Source organism: Kryptolebias marmoratus, linkage group LG9 (assembly GCF_001649575.2).
Source record: "Kryptolebias marmoratus isolate JLee-2015 linkage group LG9, ASM164957v2, whole genome shotgun sequence".
NCBI classification, from domain to species: domain Eukaryota; kingdom Metazoa; phylum Chordata; class Actinopteri; order Cyprinodontiformes; family Rivulidae; genus Kryptolebias; species Kryptolebias marmoratus.
The window spans coordinates 7,268,255-7,291,872 of NC_051438.1; the positions used below are offsets into that span (position 1 = coordinate 7,268,255).

Consider the following 23,618-nt stretch of genomic DNA (forward strand, 5'->3'; position numbering starts at 1 on the left):
GGTTAAAAGAACGCGGCTTACGTGACACAGATATCAGCAAACATAATGTCATTATTGGTGAAGACACACAGTATATGGTGTGTATTGTACACTTGCTGTAGAGTTCATCCTAACCTGATTTATATTTAATCCCAGCAGAAATTACCTTTTTTTCCTCTGAGTCATTTTCTGATAATTGTGTCCACACACACACTTGGCCTGTGCCTGTGAATCCTGTGAATACGGGAATGGTCTCTAATCTTTCTCTGTCTCCTCCTGCCCTCATGATAAACTGCCTGTCCAACATTGTTTTCTTATCGCTGTGCGTGCGTGTGTGTAGCTGCGGTGCATGTGGCGTTTTTGTGTGTATTAGTGCATGAACATCTTCTAATGAGTGTCTTTGAGAAAGACTGAGGGATACTGTGTGTGTGTGTGTGGCCATGTATTTGATACATTGTGGGGACAATTTTCCTAACATATACTACCTTGTGAGGACCAACTGCTCCTTGTGGGGACCAAAGCCTGGTCCCCACGAGGAGAAATGATGTTTTTGGGTTAGGGGTTAGGTTTAGGACTGAGTTTAGGTTTGGTTTAGGGTTAGCTATGTACTGGTAATAGTTAGGGTTAGGGTAAGGGTCAGGGTTAGGCTGTAGTTAGGGTGTAGAAATGAATGGAAGTCAATGGAAAGTCCCTGCAAAGATAGAGAGACATAACATGTGTGTGTGTGTGTGTGTGTTTGCTTTAGCCTGAGTCTCCAGAGCTTGGCTCTCCCAGCATTCGGAGGCAAACATTAACGTCACCAGATGCCTCGGTCTCGCTCTCTTCCGTCTTCCTCTCTCCCCTTCTTCTTTTGTCCTTTTCTCGAACCTGCTATCTGATCATCTGCTGCATCTCTCCTCCTCTCACTGATTTCACAGAATACAGGATGTCGTTAACCGTGTTCATTCATTATCTAATTAACTAATTTAGCAAACCCTAATTCTTTCTCATCAGCTAATAGTCTGCAGATTAAGTATGGATGTGTGTGCGTGTGTGTGCGAGGGTGCTCTTTAAGTGTGTGTTAAATTATTAACCCCTCATTACCAGGTGGAAATCAGGGGATAAAGGATGCTCTTATCATTAATCCGACCAATCAGGGAACAATCAGTTTCCCTTTCAAAGGGCAACAGTGAGCAATCAGGATTTGCTTCACTCTGTCTTGTCTGATTCGGTGCCTTTTTCTGTTTTTGCGTCTCTTCGTGTGAAATTATTGCAATGGCTCATTTTAATGTTAGTGTTACGGTGTCACTGTTGCCAGAGCACACTCATTTCCCTTCCCCGAGTGATTCCCATCATGCTGTTGTTTTTTTTTTTCTCCACTGGGCCGACCGCCACACGAAAACAGCCTTCAGGCAGACTTGGGAGTTACACATCAAAGGCAAAGCGGAAAGAAATCTTCAAATCTGATGATGGGAAGCAGGCCGGTGCAGTGTCGAAATATTAGCGCTGCCGGGTGTAATCAAAGTTCATTGTGAGCTCATGAGAAAATCAGAGTGGCGGCAGAAGATGCGGCGAGGGAGCCCACAAAACATTTTCCAACTGATGGTAATTAACTGATTAATGTTAGTAATTCAATGGAATCGCTCAGCAAAATATCAGCTTTTGATCTTGAAAAAAAGGGGGGCTAATCATGTAACCACAGCCTGGCAGCTTTGATTTGATTTCGCTTGTTTCTCTCTGGGCGTCAACTTTTATTTTCATTATCAGTTAATCTCTCACTTTTCTGTTTTGTCTATCGAATGTCAGAAAATAGTCAAAATGGTTTGTTAGTGACTCCTGGAAGCCATATTTTTCCACCAATAATCTGAGGTAAGACAGTTTGTAAATGATTGGGCTTGTTAACTTTCTAAAGAACATAGAAATATAAGGAGGAAAGGTTTTTTAAATTTATCTGATTATCGCCACACTGCCACGAAAGGTGGTAAATCTTCAGCAGTCATGTTTCCCACTGTAATAAAGGGATAGTTCAGATTCTTTGAAATGTTATGTGGAATTAGTTTAAGTAATCAGTGTCTTTCTTGCTGTGGACAGCAGTCAAACTGATTCTAGTTCGGAGAATCAGAGATTCAACTCAGAAGAGAGTCCATTTAAGATCAAATAACTCCCATGTAAAACAGCACCAGCTCAATAATTTGTCACCGACCCACGAAAGACTGCTATAGCATTTAATTCATCATTACTTTGGGACAAGATGACTTCTCTGAACAGGTCTGTACAGCCTGCTTTGCCAAACTGTAGAGCATGTAGACTGGGGACACAGTTTAAATATTTACAGTCAAACATTCACTTAATCCGCTCTTAAACTGTAGAGGTTTGAGTTGCTTTAGGTGTCAGAAACTCACCCTTTAACGCGTCCCGTTCTCAGTAGTTACTCTCTATGAGAGTTCCTCCACGAGTCTCCAAACCGAGATCGCTCTGACTGCTGTCTGCTACAGGAAAGACACTGACTACTCATTGCTTTTCACACAAAATCCCACTCGAAACAAATCTGCTCATGTCTGCAGAAATGAAAGGGAAGAAAATATTTACCTTTACGTAAACAGTATATAGTACACATGCTCAGGTTATTTCTGATCTGTTGATAGTACAAATTCTACAGACTTGTTTACTCACTTATTAGGGACAAATGCGGTTTAATTGGTGTGTTTATCTTAGATGCAATCTGTGCGCCTGTGAAATGTACTGTCGATTTTTGAGGTGACAAAAATCTGCATTTCTTGTTCTACCTTTGACTTCAAAATCATCTCAGTACACAAAACTTTTAGTAATCATCTACGATCTTACAAGTTTAGTATAATTTTGTGTCCCATTGAATATGCAATTAATGTTGGGTTTTTTTCTGTTTTGTTAAGCAAGTTTTAGAGCAAGCTTGAATATCTTTTTTTTTTTTTTGGTCCAATCCCTTTTGTTAAACTTGCAAAAATTCTCTCCTGCTCTGTATTTGTGTTGAAACGGCTGCACCTGATTACTAAAAGCAGCACATGCTCCAGTATTAATGCAAACAGTATGAATCTTCACAGTTTAGCTGTAAATTATCACACCTTTTTGACAATGCCTGTGTTGTAATCTGAGAGAATAGGTCATTATCACTGGTCTGACTGTAGAGAATAAAACTTTTCAAAATTATTTCTCCCTAACACAATATTAAAGTGAGTCTCCCACAATATTTGGAGGCTTGTTTTTATGAATGTGAGTCAGTTTAGGGGCCATAAACAAAATTAGATTTTAGGGTCAGTTTCTAGTGTAACCCGCCCATCACAAATACAGTCATACGAAAATGATGTCTCACCTTTGGTTTCAGTTCTGACTTGAGGTAAAAACAGAAGGCCTGTGGGATCTGAAGGGCAACTCTGATAAATGTGCAAGTAGGGCGAAGTCTATAAATTAACAACAACAACAACAAAAAACAAACAAAAAGGACATAAAATCAGTTTGGAAAGGCACAGTCTTAAGTGGTTTTATCTTGTTTTTTTATCCATTTTGCTGATGTAAAAAGCTGCCAAGTGAAAACAGTTGTGACAAACTTAGCACAAAAAGTAAGAAAAAATTGTGCTTGGTTGGTTATTTCTTTGTTGTAATGATGCTTCTTGGCAATAAATCTTATACTGTTGGAAAGCCTGTTTATGTCCTCCTAAATGATGCCACATTTCTCAAGAAAATACATCTGTGGTTTGAGCAGCAGAGTTGAGTATGTGGGTTATGCCCATGAAAAACTTGCCAAATCTTCACTGTCAAACAGTTCATTTTGCTATTAAGTCCTGCTTGGTGCCGTTTATTGGATTGGATTAAAGAGATCTGAAGAAACAAGACATATTAGCAATTGAACAGTTTATTAATTTAACAACTAGGGGCATGTGGAAGAACCATACACAGCTACAATAGCTTGGCACCACCTCCTCATGCTGCTCCTCAGCTTGGTCACGCACTGCTGTGGGATGGCATCCCATCCTTTCACCAGCGTTTGTCACGAGTCCAAGCTGATCCCACAGGTGTTCAGTGGGGTTGAGGTCAGGACTGCAGACAGACCACTCCTAAACTCTGGAGGTAGTCGCTGATGAACCTGCTCTGTGTCTTCTGAGAGGATAGAGTTCGGTCCCAGACTGGGAATGCCACTGGTTGGTCACAGGTGCTGAAAAACCGGCACCTAATTGTCACAGAGAAGATTTGGCAAGTTTTTTATTTGTGCAACCCACATACTCAGCTCTGCTGCTCAACCCACAAATGCATTTTTCTAACGAATGTGGCACCAATTAAGGGAGGAAAAAAAAAGGCTTTCCAACAGTGTAAAACTGATTGCCAAGAAGCATCGTTACATCAGAGAAATAGTCGACCAAACACAAATTTCCTTACGTTTTGTGCTACGTTAATTTAATGATTTATTATCAGCCAAAAGCGATTGTACTCTGAGAACAATCTTACTGTTAAAACAGCTGATGGACTATTTTATATGTTAAAAAATGTCAAAGCAAATTAAGAACATAAATAAAATATGACAACTATGAGTGCATACCTGCCAACATTCGCTGATGGCAATGAGGGATACCTATACAACGTATTAGTGAGTGCCAGTGCCATGAAGTGGTCCTAGGAGGGAGGGGGGCTAGAAAATTAAAAAAACAACAACAAACAAACAAAGAAAAAACTATGCATTTCCCAGCCATTTGTCTCACTTTACAACAAAATAAACATACTTTAAATAACTGTGCAAGCTCTCATTGCTTTTTATGGCCATTCAGATCCCATAAAACTGTAATAATCACACCATAATCTACAAAAAAGAATTAAAGAATGAACAAAAACACTGCATACAAGTGATACATTATCCTTACCTGCTAAATGAATTTATGTCCACCTCAGCAGAGAAACAGAAGGTAAGGCCCCCTTCACACTGGATAAGGATGCTGCTGCTCCCTCCATGACCTACACGATCTACCAGAACATGGCTGGAATGCAGTAAATTTAGAAAGCCTTCTTCATTGTGAAGGTAATCAAGATGCTGCTTAGTACTCTTAGTACTCCCAGGTATGTCCCATAGATGCTCTCCTGCTTCCTGACGGCGCTCTGTACATCTTCAGATTCTTCAGATTCAGATCTTCACATTCTCACTACAATCATACCATATACATCCATGCTCGCACCACGACCTGGCATAACTTTCTTGTTCTGCATCAGGATACAGCTCCAGTCCAGAAGACGACACTAGCACAATGCTACCACCACAGTTATCATGTCTGCACTAAGTTGGTTCCATGACCTTGCCACGATCATGGTCGAAGCCTAAGCACGAGGCCACCATGGCCAGTTTGGACCATGACCATACCACGCTGTTACCCTTGTCATGGATACGTTGTCACCACAACGACAAATCAGTATGTGCATACTCCAAACCACCACAACCAATGAAGCTCTATCATTTGTAATGGCATTCTTTCTTTCTTTTTACATTTTAACCAGGACATCATCCAGTTTGAAGGGAGCCTAAGTAATGTCACTTCAGGAAAACACAATCGCATTTTTGTTGTGCTGTCATTTTTGTACACAGCATCTCACTGCCATAGTATCAACTCCTCAGTATGTGAAAGCTGTCTAAGCTGCTCTGAACATTATTAATTATTTGCAACAGCTTGTTCTTTGTTTACCCATCGTGACAACAAAAGCAAAATGGTACATTAGCGAGACGTGTTTAAAAATTCCACGAAGTTTCACTTTTCACTGAGGTTTACCGTGCTGAGCCATAAATTGTTGGTAGTGAAAAATGGACTGTGTGGGGGTGTTCTGGTGTGCTTTAGAGGTAAGTGCTGTGGAGGGTTTTATTTGTCTGATTTACAGGGCTTGTATCAAACTCGTGTTCTGTGTTCGGTGGGCAGCACTTCAACACAGAGCCAAGGAGGAAGGGGTACAGCAGTGGTCTTCAATTAAAAAAAGAGAGGTCCACTTAAAAAAAACCCTGTTCTTTAGGCAAACGTCCAAAAAATCATGATGTTATGTGTGCTTTACCTTTATATATGCTTTACCTTTATATATCATAGTATACCTCTGGCTGATGATGTTGGGATTTGCTTTAACTTTTCACATACATTGTTTTTCCTTTCTCTCCAGTAAAGTCTCAGCCACTGCACTTGTACTTTTTAATAACTTCTGAGTCAGTAAAAGGTTTTCTATGCCGGCCCCAAATCCAGGCAATTCTAAGGGAACATTGATTTGCACGTTTCTGGCCAGCCGGTGTCTGCTGTGTGATTCTGGTGGATTTGTCATACATTGCTGTTGTTTCTTTTTTTATTTTTTTCTTATGCTCTCAGTTCAGATTTCATTTGGGTATGAGTCAAAGGATTGGTGTTTTGTATTATAGCGGTTCTTCATGTTGCCACTTTCAATAATCGCCACCGTCTCCAAACATAAAGCGAACTCCCTCATAGGACAAATAAACGTGTAGGAATACATCTAGTCTGGATTCAAAGTCCTATTTTCCATGTCAACTTTTTTTCTTTTTAGAACAAGCCAGGATGATTACCTTAACTCGCGTACAGTTTGCTTTCTCAGATTTTGGAGTTTTAGAATCACCGTATGCTGGATTTTCTCCTCAGTATTGCTGTAAATCCAGTTGCTGTAACAATGTTACTTTAATGATGCGAATAGACATGCCACCAAAACTTTTTCACCATAAATGCTAAAACAAAGTGCTACTGAAAACTGATTTTCTTAATTAAAATTCAATAGTTCCAGATAAAACTACATTTGGGTCCAGATACAGACCAACGTACAAGATGTTTGGAGCCCTAAGGCTAGAACGTTTGTTACAATTACAAGACACCATGGAAAATTATGACACAGGCTACTTTCTGATCTGCTTGTTTATAACTTGTTACTTACCAAAGTATACACATTTTATTTTATACACATCCGTTTTCTTTACTTGCTTTTCCTTTCTGGGTCAGTGGGAGCTGGTGTCTATCTCCAGCAGTCACTAAGCGAGAGACGGGGGACACCTTGGACAGGTACCAAGTCCATCGCAGAGACACAGAGAGACAAATGAGACAAACAACCATTCACACTCTCACTCACACATAGCGACAATTTAGAGTTACCACTAAACCTAACATGCATGTTTTTGCTCTGTGGGAGGAAACTGGAGTGGGCAGCGTACACCTACATGTGCACAGGGAGAGCATGTAGACTCCGCCCAGAAAGACCGAGAGGCGATTCTGTGACCTTCTCCTTAAGAGGTGACAGCTGCGTGACAGTTCAAGTGTCTTCGGGGCCCCCTGCTGGCGTGGAGGCTCGAAGCACTTGCTTGGTCCGATTTTGCTGCAACTCCGATATGACTGTCGTACTTGAAGCTTTTAGCAGCCGCTGTGAACATTTACATTTAAAACTGTCAGAATCAAATTGAATCACTCGAGTCTGTGTTTGCTTTGACAATGATTCTACTCCAAACTGTTTGCTCTCAGAAATGTGCCTGAGAGGCCAGTGTTTGTTCCGTCTCACACACTTCAGTATCTCTCTCTCTTTCTCTATGGAACCTTTTATTTTACGAGGCTTCAAAAGCTATCACGGAGTGCCTATTATGTTTGAGTTAATGCCTGCTATGGCTGGGATAATACTTAAGAACAAACTCCATTTTTGGTATTTGTACTTTTTTGTTTCCGTTGTAATATCACCAAAGAAAATATGTGTTGGATGACAATAATACTTGAGCTACATTTCACACAAAACACCTCTCAAATACTGTTTACTTATCTGACTCAGGAAGTTATTGTTCAGAAATGAATTTGCCTTAAAACCATCACTCTGTGCTCATAGTTTTAATTGTTTAAGTGTCAATAATTAAGCATGTGAAGAGTCTAAATGACTTCTTAATATGTAATTGAATATCTTGACATTTGGGTTTTATCACCTTACAGTCATGCATTAGGTCTTTTTCAAATATTTTACAAACCTTTTGTTTTTAGCAGTCTTTCTCTTCCCTGCCTTTGCTGACTCAGTGATGTCAATAAATGCTGAGGACTACCGAGTAAATAAGCAGCATCAACAGTGATTGTTAGCCAAACCTTGCAACTCTGAGAGTTTCTTCATTTTGTAAAGATCAAACAGCTAATAATGATCTGACCCGGTAATTTTTTTGCACAATGAGCACTATGGGTTTTTTTAAAAAAAAATACAGTATAAGAGCGGCAACCACTTGGACACAAATTGTTTTTGATGATGGAAGGTGTGGAAGTGGATGGACAAAAAATACACATGAGGTTATATCAAGTTGGCTAGTATACAGTTTTGTAGTTTTCCAGATAAAAAGGTTTGAACAGGGTCAGACTCTGTCTTTGGTTTCAAATTAACTAAACTTTGTGTTCACTTTTAAAATGAGGCAATAGAAGACCCCCCCCCCAAAAAAAAAATGTCCAAACATTCATCTTTAAGATGATGGAAATTATATTTCATTGATCAAACTCAGGCTGTCTATCTGTCAACTCAGGCATGCAGCTTATAAATTGAATTGTGAAGCAAAAAGTACTGAGCAAATTTAAACATACCTTGTCTGGAATCAAACCGACTCATTACTCTGTTTTATATGCAAAATAAACCTTTGTGACTTGTCTGCAGCTGAATCAGAAGAAGAAAAAGATAACAGTAAAAGAAATAATCTGTATTTTCTATAAAACAGCATTAAAGCTTTAAAGATAATCTCCCATCCACACACAGAAGTGTTTCAAAAGAGGTGACAAGTGTGTCATGAGGATGGAAGTTCAAACTAACAAGGCACCCGCAGTGAGACTGCAAGACTGATATCATACAGTGTGACTATGAAGCAGTGATTGCCAACTGGCAGCTCCTGGGCCATAATTGGTCTCTGAGCTCATTCCCACCTGGCCCATTTAGCAATAAACTATTAATGAATTAAGCACAGTCCAGTGCAGGAGTCAGTTGTTGTCCAGCTCAAAAAGGGTTCCTGGCGTCAGTGACTTACCCAATCAGAGAGCTCGCTCACAGTAAATACTTAGTCCCAACTAGCAGTGAAGCAGATGTAAAATGAAAGGAGAATTTCTTGAAATAATCGCCTTCCATGACGCAATGATGTGTGATCAGTTAACACTCAGAGTACATGTTTGGAATGACTATCAGTTACTACCAAACCAAATTTTAGCACAACTGTGAAACTGATAGAGTTGTAGTCATTTTTGTGTTTGCTAAGGTCAATTAGCTGTGGTGGCCATCTTGAATATTGTTGACTCTAAAACATATTGACTGTAATCAGTTGTAGATGTGCATCCAATGATTACTTTCTGAGAGTTTTATTAAACTCCACACAGTGGTTCATGAGATATTTTACTTGCACAAATACACACAGACAATTACCCGCTTGCTACGTTTTATGGCGCTGGATGATAATCATTTCAGGTACTCACCACTGTCTTTGTTGTGTCTTTGTTTCAGAGCTTCTCAGACACGTACTCTGAGTGGTTTAATCAATAACTCTTCGTAGTTTGGTGTTGCATAGTATTTTAAGTCTTTCAACACCTTCGATGATCGTTGCTTTTTGTTTGACAGGATATGTTTCACAAAGCAATTCCAGCACATGAGGAGCTACAGCTAACTGCTACTTCCATGTGCCCTTGGCAATAACCAAGGGCACATGGTTTTCGTAGAAGCCTACGTAAACGAAAATGTGAAACTGATGGTGGTGTGAAGGTTTATAAAACACTGTTTGCATGTGCTGCTCTGTCATTTTGAAAACTGAAGTTGTGTCACGATGGCAGCGATCCACCTTGGACTTCATCACAGTCAAACTAGCCGTTAGCTCATCCGTCTGGTCAGAATGAACCTTTGTTTGTCCAAACTGAGCTCATTCAAATAGCGATCTACAACAGGTAACATATTATTCACTCAAAACCGGTCCACAGAACCTCAGTTCAAAATGTTCAAAATATCCCTTTAGACAAATAATCTTTTAGAAGACTCATTAGGCTCGGTCTGTGTACAAATGACAGAAAAACTAGGTAAATGTATAGTTAAAAAAAAAAAACCTTCTTTATGCATTTGTGTTTGTGCATCAATGCAAACACAAATTAAACCAGTTTTTCTGATGTTCCTGCTGTCATCCTCATTCTTCATCAGTGTCAAATACACAAGTTTGTGTGATGTGCACGCAAACAAAGCCAGAACAATGTGCGTTCCATTATAATACCTGCTCTAATGTCAAACGTACACAACCACACAAAACGGATCATTTTCCCCCTCACTATCCGTCTAAACAGAACTGTAAAAGCATTATATTTCCCCACTGATGGCATTCTGGACCTCCTTCTTCTCCTCTGTCTGTCCAGGAATGCATGCTGATTTTTCTCTGATGTCTAACGTGGTCTGAATGAACACACAACCCTGAAAGCACACACACACACACACACACACAATGAGAGAAAACGCGTCGTTGAACTGACACTTCAAACAAAGCTTTTGTCTGCTGCCTGACAGTTACTCCTCTCTCCTTCCCCGCTCTCCTCCTCCTCCTCCCCTCATTATCCCCCACACTTCTCCCTGTCATTCCAAAACTCTTGTCCTACTCTGCCCCCCACCCCCCCACCGTCTGCCACACTGCATGAAGCAAAAAAAAAACAAAAGACAAAACAGCTTTTAATTTTGTTACGTTCTGCACAAAATGAAGCTGAACAGATCTGAAAGTTCCAGGTTTGGATTTAGTTGATCTTGGATCAGTGACAGTGTTAGAACTTTATAAAAATGTTTTTTTTTTTTTTTTTTTTTTTTGGGGGGGGGGGGTTTAGGTTGCTGGTTCAGAATATACTGTGCTAACTCGGCACTCTATTGTTTTGCTGCTCTACTCTGCACTTTCAAACCTAAGAGATTCTTCTAACCTCACATTTTCCCGAAGCTCGAAGGTGAAGTAGTAATTTAATCAATAACTTACTTGTAAGTTTGCAGCCAGAGGAAAGTACAGCACCTCAGCCCAACCACATACTGTACATTCAGAAAGTATTCAGACTCCCTTTAATTTTTTGTAAATTTGTTATGTTGGAGTTGGACTGTACAATTATTTTAAAAGTATTTTTCTTTAGTAATCAACACTCAGTACATCAGACGAGTGAACAGTTTTAATAATTATAAATGTTCTGTATGGAGGAAACCATCACCTGCCCAATACAATTCCCACAGTAAAGTATGGTGGTGGCAGCATCATGCTGTGGGAGTGTTTTTCAGCAGCAGGGACTGAGAGGCTGATAAAAGTTGAGGGAAAGACGATTGGAGCAAAGTTCAGAGATATCCTGAATGTAAACCTGTTCCACAGAGCTCAGGACTTCAGACTAGGCCGAGGGTTCACCTTCCAACATGATGATGGCTCAAAGCACACAGCGAAGACAACACAGGAGTGGTTTAGGGACACCTCTGAATGTTCTGGAGAGGCCCAGCCAGAGCCCTGACTTGAACCCTGTCAAACATCTCTGGACCGACCTGAAATCGACTCCTCCAACTTTCCCTTCCAACCTGACTGAGCTTGAGAGGATTTACTAAGAAGAATGGCAGAAACTCTCTCAGTCCAGGTGTGCAAAGGTTGTTGCATCAAACTCAAAAAGATCTGAGAATTAGGACTGGTGCGAAATGTGCTTCATTAAAGTAAAGGGTCTGAATACTAATGGAAATCTTTTTTTTATTCATTTACAAAATTAAAATACACATTTTTAGGTGTGCTCGTGGGTTTCCATAGATGCTCTTCTGTTACGCTTTTATTGACAGTTCATCTCTTATGTAGTTGTTTCACTTCAAAAGTTTAAAAATGGATACAAAAATATTCACTTTTGAGTTTGAGGAATATTCTGAGACCTATGACCCGAGATCTTGTCATTTTGAAGACATGGCAAAAAAAACATACTGCCTAGTGATCCATTGCTTAACAGACTGGTTATTGTAGTACAAAAAAAAATTTAGGCTTATTACAGTACGTGTCGGCTTAAAGTGTTCAATATGTTGTAGTGATGACGTGCCTCCAATGGTGGACAGTGCTGCAGTGTTCACTGTGTGTTTTTGGCTTAAGAAAGATTCAAAGCCTTAAAGGAGGTAAAATGACTAATACATGTACAAATACTTCATTACAAACGTGTGTCTCGTGTTTCTTTCACTTTTTTATCTCACAGTTAATGCCACAGCTCACTTAGAAAAAATGACTGCAGATGACCGGAGTGTACAGACAGCTTTGCTCCAAATGTCTTGATGGCTTCAGATGAGTTCGAAGAAATTTCCAAATGGTTGCCTTGAACTGCTCTGACAGTTATTCCCAAAAGACATAAATTCAGTATGAGTCCCCAAAGTCAGGCTCCAGTTGATTTTCAATGAAGCTGCACCAGAAAGTCTCTTGATGACATACACAGACTGGAACCTCTCTTTCTTCTGACAACGGGGCGTCTTTAACTCAACTTATCGAGCAACTGCAACATTTGGCTCCTGTGCAGTTTATTAGAGGACGAGTGCTGATGTACATAATCAAAATGTATTCAACAATTCCTTCATGCTGGATGATAATACTGCTACTCTCCCATGACCTACATGACCTTTCAGAACAAGGCTGGATCACAGCAAATTTCGAAAACCCCCTTCAGTATGAAGGCAGTCATGACACCGTTACACATTTAGTATTCCCAAAAGGTCTTTCCTGCTATATTTTGCATTTTTCTGTTCACAAACCTCTTATTATCCCCACCCTGGCTCAACTCTCTTGGACATATCACAGTGCAACTATGTACTAGAGAAGTGGTTCTAATCTTTTTTTTCTGAAGCAAAGGCCCAGAATCTATGCACATAGCAAATACCCAGCTCTCCCTATTGTTAAAAAATATTTTCCACTTCACTTCAAGCTTGGGTCCTCTACCAGAGGCCTAAGAGCTGTTCCTAGGACTGAACTCTTCTGGACAGAGATCTCTGAGGTTGTTCCTGGGATCTGTTGGAGCCACTCCTCCAGTTTGGGGGTCACAGCACCGAGTGCTCCGGTGACCACTGGTACCACTGAGGTCTTGACTTTCCACAACTTCTCTATTTCCTCTTTCAGCCCTTGGTATTTCTCCATCTTCTCATGCTCCTTGTTCCTGATGTTACAGTCTCTTGGGACTATTATATCTATTACTACTGCTTTCTTCTGTATCTTATCTATCACCACAATGTCCGGTTGGTTAGCCATCATCTGTTTGTCAGTCTGGATCTGGAAGTCCCACAGTATCTTAGCCCTGCCATTCTCCACCACTTTAGGTGGAGTCTCCCTCTTTACTGTGGGACTTCCAGTCCATACTCAGCACAGATGTTGCTGTACACTATTCCAGCCTCTTGGTTATGGCGTTCCATGTATGCTTTGCCTGCCTGCATCTTACATCCTGCTGTTATGTGCTGGACTGTCTCAGGGACATCATTACACAGCCTCTTGTGCTGCCATCGCAGTGCCAGTGTGCTAATAGATAGATAGATAGATAGATAGATAGATAGATAGATAGATAGATAGATAGATAGATAGATAGATAGATAGAAGCTGTATATATACAATGACTATTTCAAAAAGTTTAATTAATTTATGTTAAATGCTAATATTATTTTAAGTAAAAAAAAATCATGGAATCATTTTATTTTATGTAACTTTGTATAATTTTTTGGACTTTTTATATTAACGATTTTCATGTTACTTCGCTATCATAAAAAAAAAATAAAATAAAATTAGGCATGTTGGTGGACAGTCAGAAACTGTCAGAATCCTGGTGGACTTGTTAAACTGGGTTCTTAGATGATTTATTTTCTGACTCAGTTTAGATCTTAGTAGATACGATTACTCAATTTGTTTAATTTAGCAGCAACACTCCACACTGCAGATTTTAATATTTGCCACTGTCTGTCTAAACATAGGAGACAAACTGGTTCTAAACTTTCCACAGGAAGAATGAACACTTAAGAGTCTGTCCAGTCTGGAAAAAAAAAAAAACAACTTTTCCTCAACTTTCTTTTTAAAATGACAGTCATGCTGATTTTCTTCCCTCAAGTATTGTTTTTTACTTCTCTGCTGGTTGACTTCTTTCTGCAGAAAGAGAGAGAGAGAGAGAGAGAGAGAGTAATGATGATGGGAGCAAACGGAACCTGCAGCATTTCTGTAAAATGCGAGAAAAACTGCTCTGCCTAAAACAAATTATTTTAAATGTGGGGGAAACGTGCACCGGCAAAAAGAATGCCATCTTATTGGATTTTAACAAGCAATCTGGGTCCAGATAAGATTTCATTTGGTCCAGATTTAGACTGTGGTTCACCTTTTGAGGTTTCCCGTGCTAGAAGAACAGCATGACCCTTATCGCCACAGGTATCATGATTAGGATTACCTGGCAGCCCGAATGTGAGCCCCATGTCATGGATATGCTGCCATCACTGCTACTATGATAATAAGCCGCCGCAACCTCACTACACAAGTTTTGTGCATGCTCAAAACCATCGCAGACCCTATCACACTTCATCATGTGTAACAGGAAGCCCCCCTATGTTTCTGAAATGCCACTGCAGACCTCACTGAGACCGTGCAAAGTAGTGGTGTTGGCATCAATTGGGAATGTGAGCTGAAATTGTCAGTTTTCCTCATGATAACTGATAGCCCCTATGAATTGCTTTAATTAATCAAAAAGCAGAATTTGCATAAAAACCAAACAGTTGTTTGTTTTTTTTAGTGCTGTGTGCTAAGATACTGGATTTATGGCTTTCTAAGGGACTCTACCAAGAAACTGAGCAAGACTGTTTTTTTTTGTGCAGTGAAAAATAAATGAGAATGATGAGGCTCACTTAGAGACATTGGTGTGTGAGTGTGTGTGTGCGTGTGTGTGTGCATTTAGTTATCAGGGGAGCACAGCATAGCTCTGCTGAAATTAAATTCCCAGAGCTTACTCTGACTATCAGCATTACTTCAGGACTCTCTCTTTCTCTCTCGAACACACACACGCTCACACACAGAAGGAAAGCAGAGTGGTAGAAAAAGAAGCTAGCATTACTATATTTTCGTTTACAGAAAATATCAACATTTGCAGTATTCACACTGGTGATATCACCACAGCTAATAATCCCCACCTATCCTGTCCATCCCATCTGCTCATCGTGTCTTTCTTTTCTTCATAATTTTATTCTTTAAAACCATACTTGTGGTAATATTTCAGCAGTGCAGACGAGAGCCACCTCAGTTCTGTCACGTAACAGAGAATATCAAAACGAGGATCAGAACTGCTGCCGTTTTATTCTAAAGTAACAGATCCACGTTGACCTAAAATGACGACTTTTTTTCCCCACTGAGATTTGTTGATTTGAAAACCAAGATGATGCTGGTTTTTTTTTTTTAATTAATTTATTATGTTTTTGAAAATGGATAAAACTGTTTTAATAGGCTAAATTCTACATTTAACATTTCTGGACGAAATGTCACCAAATCAGATATTATAGTTTACTTCTGTGTATCCGTGTCTTCAAATAGAGATTGGTTTGAACCTCCTGCTGTGTAAGCATCAGGCATAAATGTGATTTTTTTTTTCCACATGTGAAGGTCATGTGTTGTTTTCTTTTGTTGTCGTTCCAAATCCACACAGGACACAAACAGAACGTGCCTCAGATGTCGATGGTCTAAACTCGTGTTGCTGATCACATGGGGGGAGATTTGGGGATGTTTGATTCTTTGGGTCTTGTAGTGTTTGACCTCTGTAAACTGTAAAGTCCTCAACTGGACTGTGCAAATTCTTTCTTTTTCCAGAGAAGTAAATAGTGCTACTGTGCGAAATGTACGTAAATGTAAAGCTAGCACAGCTAAATAACACACTTCGGAGGAAACTCCAAAGAGAAGAGACAAATTTACATTGAACAGCGATAAGGCAAAAACTATGTCAGAGCAGAAAGATGAATAAATCGCTCTGGATGATCAAACCATCGCTGAAGTGGAGAAAATACGTTTCCGTCACCTGTTGGAGCCACGGTACATCCCACCTTTCCGACACCACGTGACTGACAGCGCTACAGAGCTGTAGAAAAGTTTTCTTCTCTTATTGATCTTAAAAAAAACAACTTGAGGGACAAACTGAACACGGGTTTTCTTCTGTAAAGCCTTCCCTGTTCCAATAAAACCAAAATAACCAAGTATACATGCGTCAAACATAAAGTCATAAAAACAGCAGAAATGACAAACAAACAAGCACAAAAAAAATTGCTATAAATGAAAAATTTCTTCCAAGCTTTTTTTTTTAAACATTTGGTAGATACACAGTTACTAAACATAGAAAGATACCAAACTTATTATGTAGTTTATTGCTTCTATATGTTAATGAAAATTGTCCCTTACAAGTGAGAAGATTTGGTGAATAAGATGATATGTTAGGGTTTGCTATGGAATAATTCTTAAACTGATTTCCATCATCTGAAAAACAAACAAACAAACAAACAAAAAAACACTTATTTGAAAATAGATTGATATCATAGGCTGGTGTTTAAGCAAAAGCACAGATAAAATGTGAGACTGATCGGGTTGCAGTTCTAACGCACCGTTTCTCCAGGATCAAAATGTTTGTGAAGAATTGTGGGAAAAGTGCTCGCCCAAACTATGTTACAACCTGAAGGATGAGGACTGAACTGTAATACGATGTCAGAGAGCGATTTCCAGCGACAAGATGATTAGCCTTCCCTATAACACCAACAGATTTGTTTATTTTTCTGCTAACCCAGTCAGCATGCTGTTTCCAGTTCAGATTTTCATCAACAATTCCCAAGAATCTGGTGACTCCTTTTTTTTCCTCCCCCCCACTAAGAAATAATAACGTTAGGTGGCTGAACTGTCCCGTTAAGTTCCTCTCAGTGAAACGGGCTCAGTAGCAGCAGCACAAAGTGGCGTTTTCTGCTCGTGCTGCATGCTGGGACATAAATCTTAGATGTGTTAATTACCTCATGTGACCTGATTCCCTCCATGTGAAAGTGTGTGTCGAACGAAGGCAGAGACAGTGATCTGTCACATGGGACTGCAGCTCAGAGGGTGTGTGTGTGTGTGTGTGTGTGTGTGTGTGAGTTTGTAGTAGTGACAGCACTGTCAGTTATCTTTCTGCATTGACAGACAACACACATGTCAAGCAGCCACCCCATCAGACACGATGATCACATCGACGTGCATCGCTGTAACCCACACATACAAACACCTCACCTGTCAGTCATTGAGGGCTGGAATTCCCTCTGCTCTCTCCCGCTTTTTCCTTCCTCCACCTTCCTCTCCCCATCTTTGCACGCCGTCTTTCATCATTCTGCTGTTTTTCTTTCCTTTTAAAGCAACTGTCTGCTGCCCTAAAACTGGGTCTTTTTCCCTCCCATGGGTCTCTAGTGCCCCCCCCCCCATCCTTCTTTCGCTTTCCTCTGATTGCTTCTCTGTTTTGTTTTGTTTTTCCCCCTCCACTCCCACGCACATCTTGCTGATAGATTAAACGTTGAAGGCAGAGAAAAAGAAAAAGAAAAAAAAAAGTCTCTTTTAATTGTGTTGATCGTTAATTAGCCGACCCGTCTCATCTCTCGGCGGTGGATGTGATAAAACAGGAGGCCCTTTCTTGGGTCAGCAGGCCACAGCCTCCTGCATGTCGTGGCGTCGCAAACACTCACACATTAATCTGTTCTCCGGGGAGCTGAGCTTTGCTGCCACTTTATAGATTTCACAGCGGAGGCTGGTGACTGAACAGGTTTAGGAAGGCAGGCTGCCTTTGTGACGGTGCGGGGAAAGAGCTTTACGCTAAAAATACATTGTTTCGTTTTCCCTACAGGCCAGTCTCTATTACATTGTTTGTTTCCACGAGTCTCACTTTAGTTTATACATTTTTTTTTGATGATAATTCAAAATAAAATCAGTGTTTGAAGACATTTATTTTCAAGTCAGAAAATCTATAGTGAACTATCCATCCATCCATCCATTTTCTTTACCCGCCTCTCCTTTCCGGGTCGCGGGGAGCTGGTGCCTCTATAGTGAACTACTGAATAGAAATTAAAAATATAAGAGGAGTAGATTCTAATCTTATTACAAGACATCCAAAGTGACAGTGATGGCAGAGATTTGTCTGTCCTTTGGAGGAGTGTAGTGGGCCACACATGGAACCACTGATTAATGAAAACATATAAAACTGAAACAACTAGACTTATATTTTTTAAAACTTATATCTTTGGACCCACCTTGGCAGTGATTTGGTCTACCTATTACCTCCATGTTTTCATTAGCGTCTGTCTGTCTGTCTGTGTATAAGATTACTCAAAAAGTTATGAACACATTTTCATGAAATTTTCAGGAAACGTTAAACGAGGTACAAGGGGCAAGTGATTACATTTTGGTGGTGATCTGGTCAAAGTTTAAGGTCAAAGGTCAAGGTCACAGATCAGTCCTTCCTCTCACTCTGCAGCTGTATAACAGGAATGTTAAACTCCACAGCTGGACACCTCATCGCTCAAGGGTGATCATGTGGATGTCAAGGTGACAAGGTCAAAGGTCAACATCACAGATGACCTTGTGCTCTAACTCTGCAACCAGGTAACAGAGAAAAATTAAACTGCACAGTTGGACACCTCTTAGGTCAAGGGTGATCGCCAGTGATTTCAAGGTGATGAGGTCAAAGGTCAACATCACAGTTGACCTTGTGCTCAGTGTTAACAAAAAACAAACAAAGCTAAATCAAAAGTCAAAGACCCCTCTAAAACTATGTCTTCATCAGTTTACCTGATGGGTTTACTCCAGGTACTCCAGTTTCCTCCCACAGATCAAAAACCTGCATGTTAGGTTCACTGGTAACTTGAAATTGTTCCTTGATGTAAAAGAGTGTAAATGGTTGTCTGTCTCGTTTGTCTCTGTGTCCCTTGATGGACTACTGACCTGTCTAGAATGTCCCCCACCACTCACCCAATGACTGCTGGAGATAGGCACCAGCCTAGGTAACATCTGGGGCAGGCTAGGTAACATCTGCTTCAGTACCTTTGCACTGTAGGGAATCTCTGCTTGGTCTGCGTCTTTTACACACCACAACTCAGCTGTCGGACGACTTAGGGAAGTTTCTCCTTTTGCTGCAGGAGGATGGCTCTTTATTAATCTGGCAGCAAAGCAAAACACGTATTAATACAAATTAATATAAACCTGCATCATTATATGCATATCCAACCATTCCTTGTATTTTACACACTACAGCGAGTAATTGTTATCGAAGCGTGAAAGCACTTCTGTCAAGTGTTTATTTAAGTGTTTATTTATTATAAATATTTGTTACAAAGATAAGCCCAGTTTATTTATATATATATATATATATATATATATATATATATATATATATATATATATATATATATATATATATATATATATATATATATTACAAAGATAAGCACAGTTTTATATGTATATATATATATAATTAGAAATATAAGATAAGCACAGTTTTCAGGGTCGTGGGGATCTGTGTAGTGATGCAGGGTTGTATGTATATGGGGATATGGGCTTAGGAAGTGCATAAGTGCAAAATAGTAACCATTTTGTACCCTGTTTGTACTAAACATCAACATCTGTGTATAAATTAGTGATAGTGCTTGTCAAGACATTAATGTTGCCATGTATACACCACCACTAATATTCACTAAAGATGCCATCTAACACTCACTGATATTTGTCTTTTATCTTCCAAATAAAACAAGGGACTCTTATTATCATCCAGGTCGAATAGCTGCAGGAGTCACAGCTCCAACTCTGACAGTTATGGAAGCGTAACTTAGGTGGACGGGCGAAATTTCACTTTTTTTCCCCCCAGAACAATGACCTTTTATTGAAGTGATGAAGTTCCTAATTAAAGAAATCTTTAGCTTTACTCTAATTATTCCATTTTCTCCATGTTTATATTGAATTCCAATCGTTTTCAGGCACTGCATCAACATCAGTGACCCTGGCGTTTTAATTATTTGATACCCGTCCACTCCACTCACACAGCTTTGAGAAAACCAGCAGCTAATGCTCTTACTGTTTAAAAAATAACTCGACAGCGCTCATTAAAACCCATTGTGTCACGTCAGTGGCTGTTTGTGAGCCAGTCACAGAGTTAACAAACCTAACGAGCTTTTTCTCTCTCTGTCGTTCCAGTCATCTTGAGTCGGAGCGCAGCGTATTGAAGAGGAGAGAGTGGGAGAGGAGGAACCAGGAGGTCCAGCAAGATGAAGACCTGTTCTCAACTGGATTCAACCTGTTCGGAGAACCTTACAAAGTAAGAGAAAGCACAGTTAGTGAAAGCACAGCGTAGTTGGTAAGAGTGGCACATATGGAAAAAATATCATATCATAGTTCCTTTACAGTAAAATCACAAGCACAATTGTTTCACAGTTTTTACATTGACTGGTCAATTTTTCTTGGGTGGACATTAGGTGGGAAATACTGTGATTTGGCTGAGGAAGAATCAGAGCCAAGCATAGAAGAGGAGGAGACCAAATAGATGTAGATAGAACAGAATGTGCCCTATAGAGGATCGATCTCTCTGCTTTAGTAGATTGTCAACATAGTCTAATGTTTCAAACTCTACACTGTCCCATCAACTGAAAAATGTTCCTATTGCTCACTGCCAAAGGCGAAGTCAATAATGGTTTTGCTTGCGTTTCTGTGTAGTCAGTATTTGTTACCTTTTTAGGAGCTGTTCTGATAAAATCTCCCACCTTGTCGGGACCAGCAGTCCTTGTACTGGTAATGGTCAGAGCTAGGGTCATGGTCTGGGTTAGGTTATGTAGCGAGAGAGGACGCTGGCAATGGATGTTCGCCGCTTCTCCGTGTAAATCAGGTCACATCGTGTGACTTAAGTTGCTCTGCTGTCATTTTCTTTGTCTTTGGATTCTTTTCTGCTCCGTCAAGTTCTTGTTTTTGATTGTTTATTTTATGTTTTTAGATGTATCATGTAGCACTTTGAGATTTTTATTAATGAATAGTGCATTATAAATTAAATTGATTATTATTATTATTATTATTATTATTAGGTTATGGGACAGAATAGAAGTCAATAGAGGGGGCTAATAAAGATATAAATAGTGAGATATTGTTTGCCTCTTTTTAGCAAAATGTCTTGTGAACCACTGAACAGATTTTCATGAAACTCAGAGAAAGTAATCATTCAGTGTTTAACTACTTTGGACATCAATCCAATTTAAGATGGTCGCCTCAGCTAAGCAGCCTTGGCAAACACAAAAACTACAATAACTCAGCTAATTTTACAGATATTGAGCTAAAATTTGGTTTATAGTCGCTGAGAGTCGTCCCCAACACATACTCTGAGGGCACAAGATCTGTTTTTAAAACTTTGCCATTACCTATTGCAGTCAACTCCCCCTGTCTGTTAGCAAAATATCTCATGAACTACTGGACAGGTTTTAAATGAACTTTCAGGAAGTCATGTCTGGGCGTACATCTACAACTGATTATTTTAACAGCCAAGTTCATGATGGCCACGACAGCTAATAGACTTTTGTCAGCACAAAAATGGCTTCATTGCAGACAGTTTTACAGAAATCAATCTAAAATTTAGCTTCAGTTGCTAACAGATCTTACATGCCGTCTCTTCTGATCATAACATGATCTTTGTTTAAAACACTGGCATGAAAGACGGGGTGCAAACCGTCTACTAAGCTAATAATAAATCTGTGTTTATATGTAGGGACTGAAAGACAAGGTAGCACCCGGCTGTGTGCTAACATTTGTAGGCTTCACACGGTTGTTTTTACAGCCTGGCTGAGCTGGTTTCTCCACTCATAGTGGTGTCTTATTGCGGTGGAGGAGACAGTTTTATATGTTGTTGATTAATCTCTGGTGGAGAAGTGTTGGACACATCTGACTCCAGTTTTTCATTTGGGCAAATGGAGAAAATTTACATCTCAAGCCGTGAAGATGGGCCTCTCTCCTGTAAAGCAGCGCGCTTTGTGATTCGGGCAAAAAATAAAACTCGTCTGGCTTGTGAAAGGGACGTTAGAAAAAGGAAAACAAACTATAATTCAGACTTTTTCAATAACTTATTTTTGTTTTGTGGATGATAAAGCGGGTGATGTCACAGTTTTTCCTCCTCGAAGACTGAGGACTTGAGGTTACGATCTCGTAATGCTCTGACGTGTTTCAGATGCTTCTCTAACACAAAGTAAACCAGCCACGCTTGAAGCCCACAAATGCTCTCCTGCCCCTCGACAGAAAATTGATTTTGGCTTGTTACCTCTCATTTGCTTCCACCAGGCACTTGGCCATGCCGCCGAGTGAATCGACCTTGAGACACAGCAGCTTTGAATCTTGACAGAATGTGTGTTCTCGGCTGCTGTGGGTCGAGGACAAAGTTCTTCTCACCAAGACGCTGCTGGAGGTTCGGGTGCAGCGAAAGCAAATGAGAGGCTGCTCTGATAATGAATCTGATCCTAACGGCCTCCACGCTCCCACTAATTGTTTCTAACTAATTAACAGTGTCGAGGTGAGGTTGAGATGTGTGTGAGGCCGACTGTGGGCCGCTCAGTGTCTGGGTTCTGACGAAGTTTGTTTCATTTTTTCTCAAATTAGGTTTTTATTTTCTCTGAAATTCATGTTTTATGATATAATCCCAGTGTTTCCACTTAAAAAGTGAAAACACTGGGATTATTAAAACAACAAATTATTAAAACAACAAATAAATAGCAAAATGTACACAATTTAATTAATATTAATAAATTATATGAACAGAAATACTGCAAAAAGGGTTTCAGATCAACAGAACTTTCAATGCTTTAAGGTATTTAAAACTTTGCCTCTAAGTCATATACTGTATATCAGAATCAGTTTTATTGCCATTGTCAATGAACAGGGTTCACAGACTAGGAATTTGCTTCTGTGTTCAGGTGCAATAGGTACAAATATAACAATGAAGAAAGACAAAGGGTCCTTTTTTTTTTTCTTCAACCAGTGATGACGTGGCCAAGGCAGAGATTATAGAGTTACGAATTCTAACTGTTCAGGAGTCTGAAGCAGAGGGGAAGAAACTGTTGTATATGTACACTCCTGATCAAAATCTTAAGACCAGTCAAAAAATTGCAATAATTTGCATTTTGCACTATTGGATCTTAAGAAGGTTCTAAGTAGAGCTTCACAATGTTAAAGGAAAAAATCAGTGCAAGAGACAAGAACTTTTGAGGGGGGAATTAATTGAAAACTGCATTTACACTCTAACATGATTTTTTCAGCTGATCAAAAGTTTAAGACCATAGTCTTTAAAAGCCAAAAGCTGTGAAATAATCTGGATTCCATGTCATTTTCTGTCAAGTCTTTACACTGTCAAGACCTCCTGATGGCAAAAGCAAAAAAGCTCACTGACTTTGAACGTGCTAGGATTGTTGAGCTGCATAAGCAAGGCCTCTCACAACGTGCCATCGCTGCTGAGGTTGGACGCAGTAAGACAGTCATTTTGATTTTTTAAATGATCCTGAGGGTTATGGAACAAAAAAGTCAAGTGGTAGACCCAAAAAATTTCACCATCTCTGAGCCGCAGGATCTGATTGGCTGTCCGTCAAGACACGGGACGATCCTCTACCCAAATTAAGGCCATTACTGGTGCTGACTGCAG

At 39.8% G+C, this 23,618-nt stretch overlaps 1 protein-coding gene across 2 annotated transcripts in view; it reads left to right on the forward strand.

Annotated features, from left to right (window-relative positions):
• The window catches only part of aff2 (AF4/FMR2 family, member 2), a 225,188-nt gene that overhangs the window by 47,334 nt on the left and 154,236 nt on the right, over positions 1–23,618 (forward strand). For both annotated transcript variants that reach the window (XM_017423101.3, XM_037977386.1), the window contains exon 2: positions 20,150–20,270. In XM_017423101.3, coding sequence (XP_017278590.1) covers positions 20,150–20,270 — 121 coding nt within the window. The remainder of the gene's footprint in view (positions 1–20,149; positions 20,271–23,618) is intronic.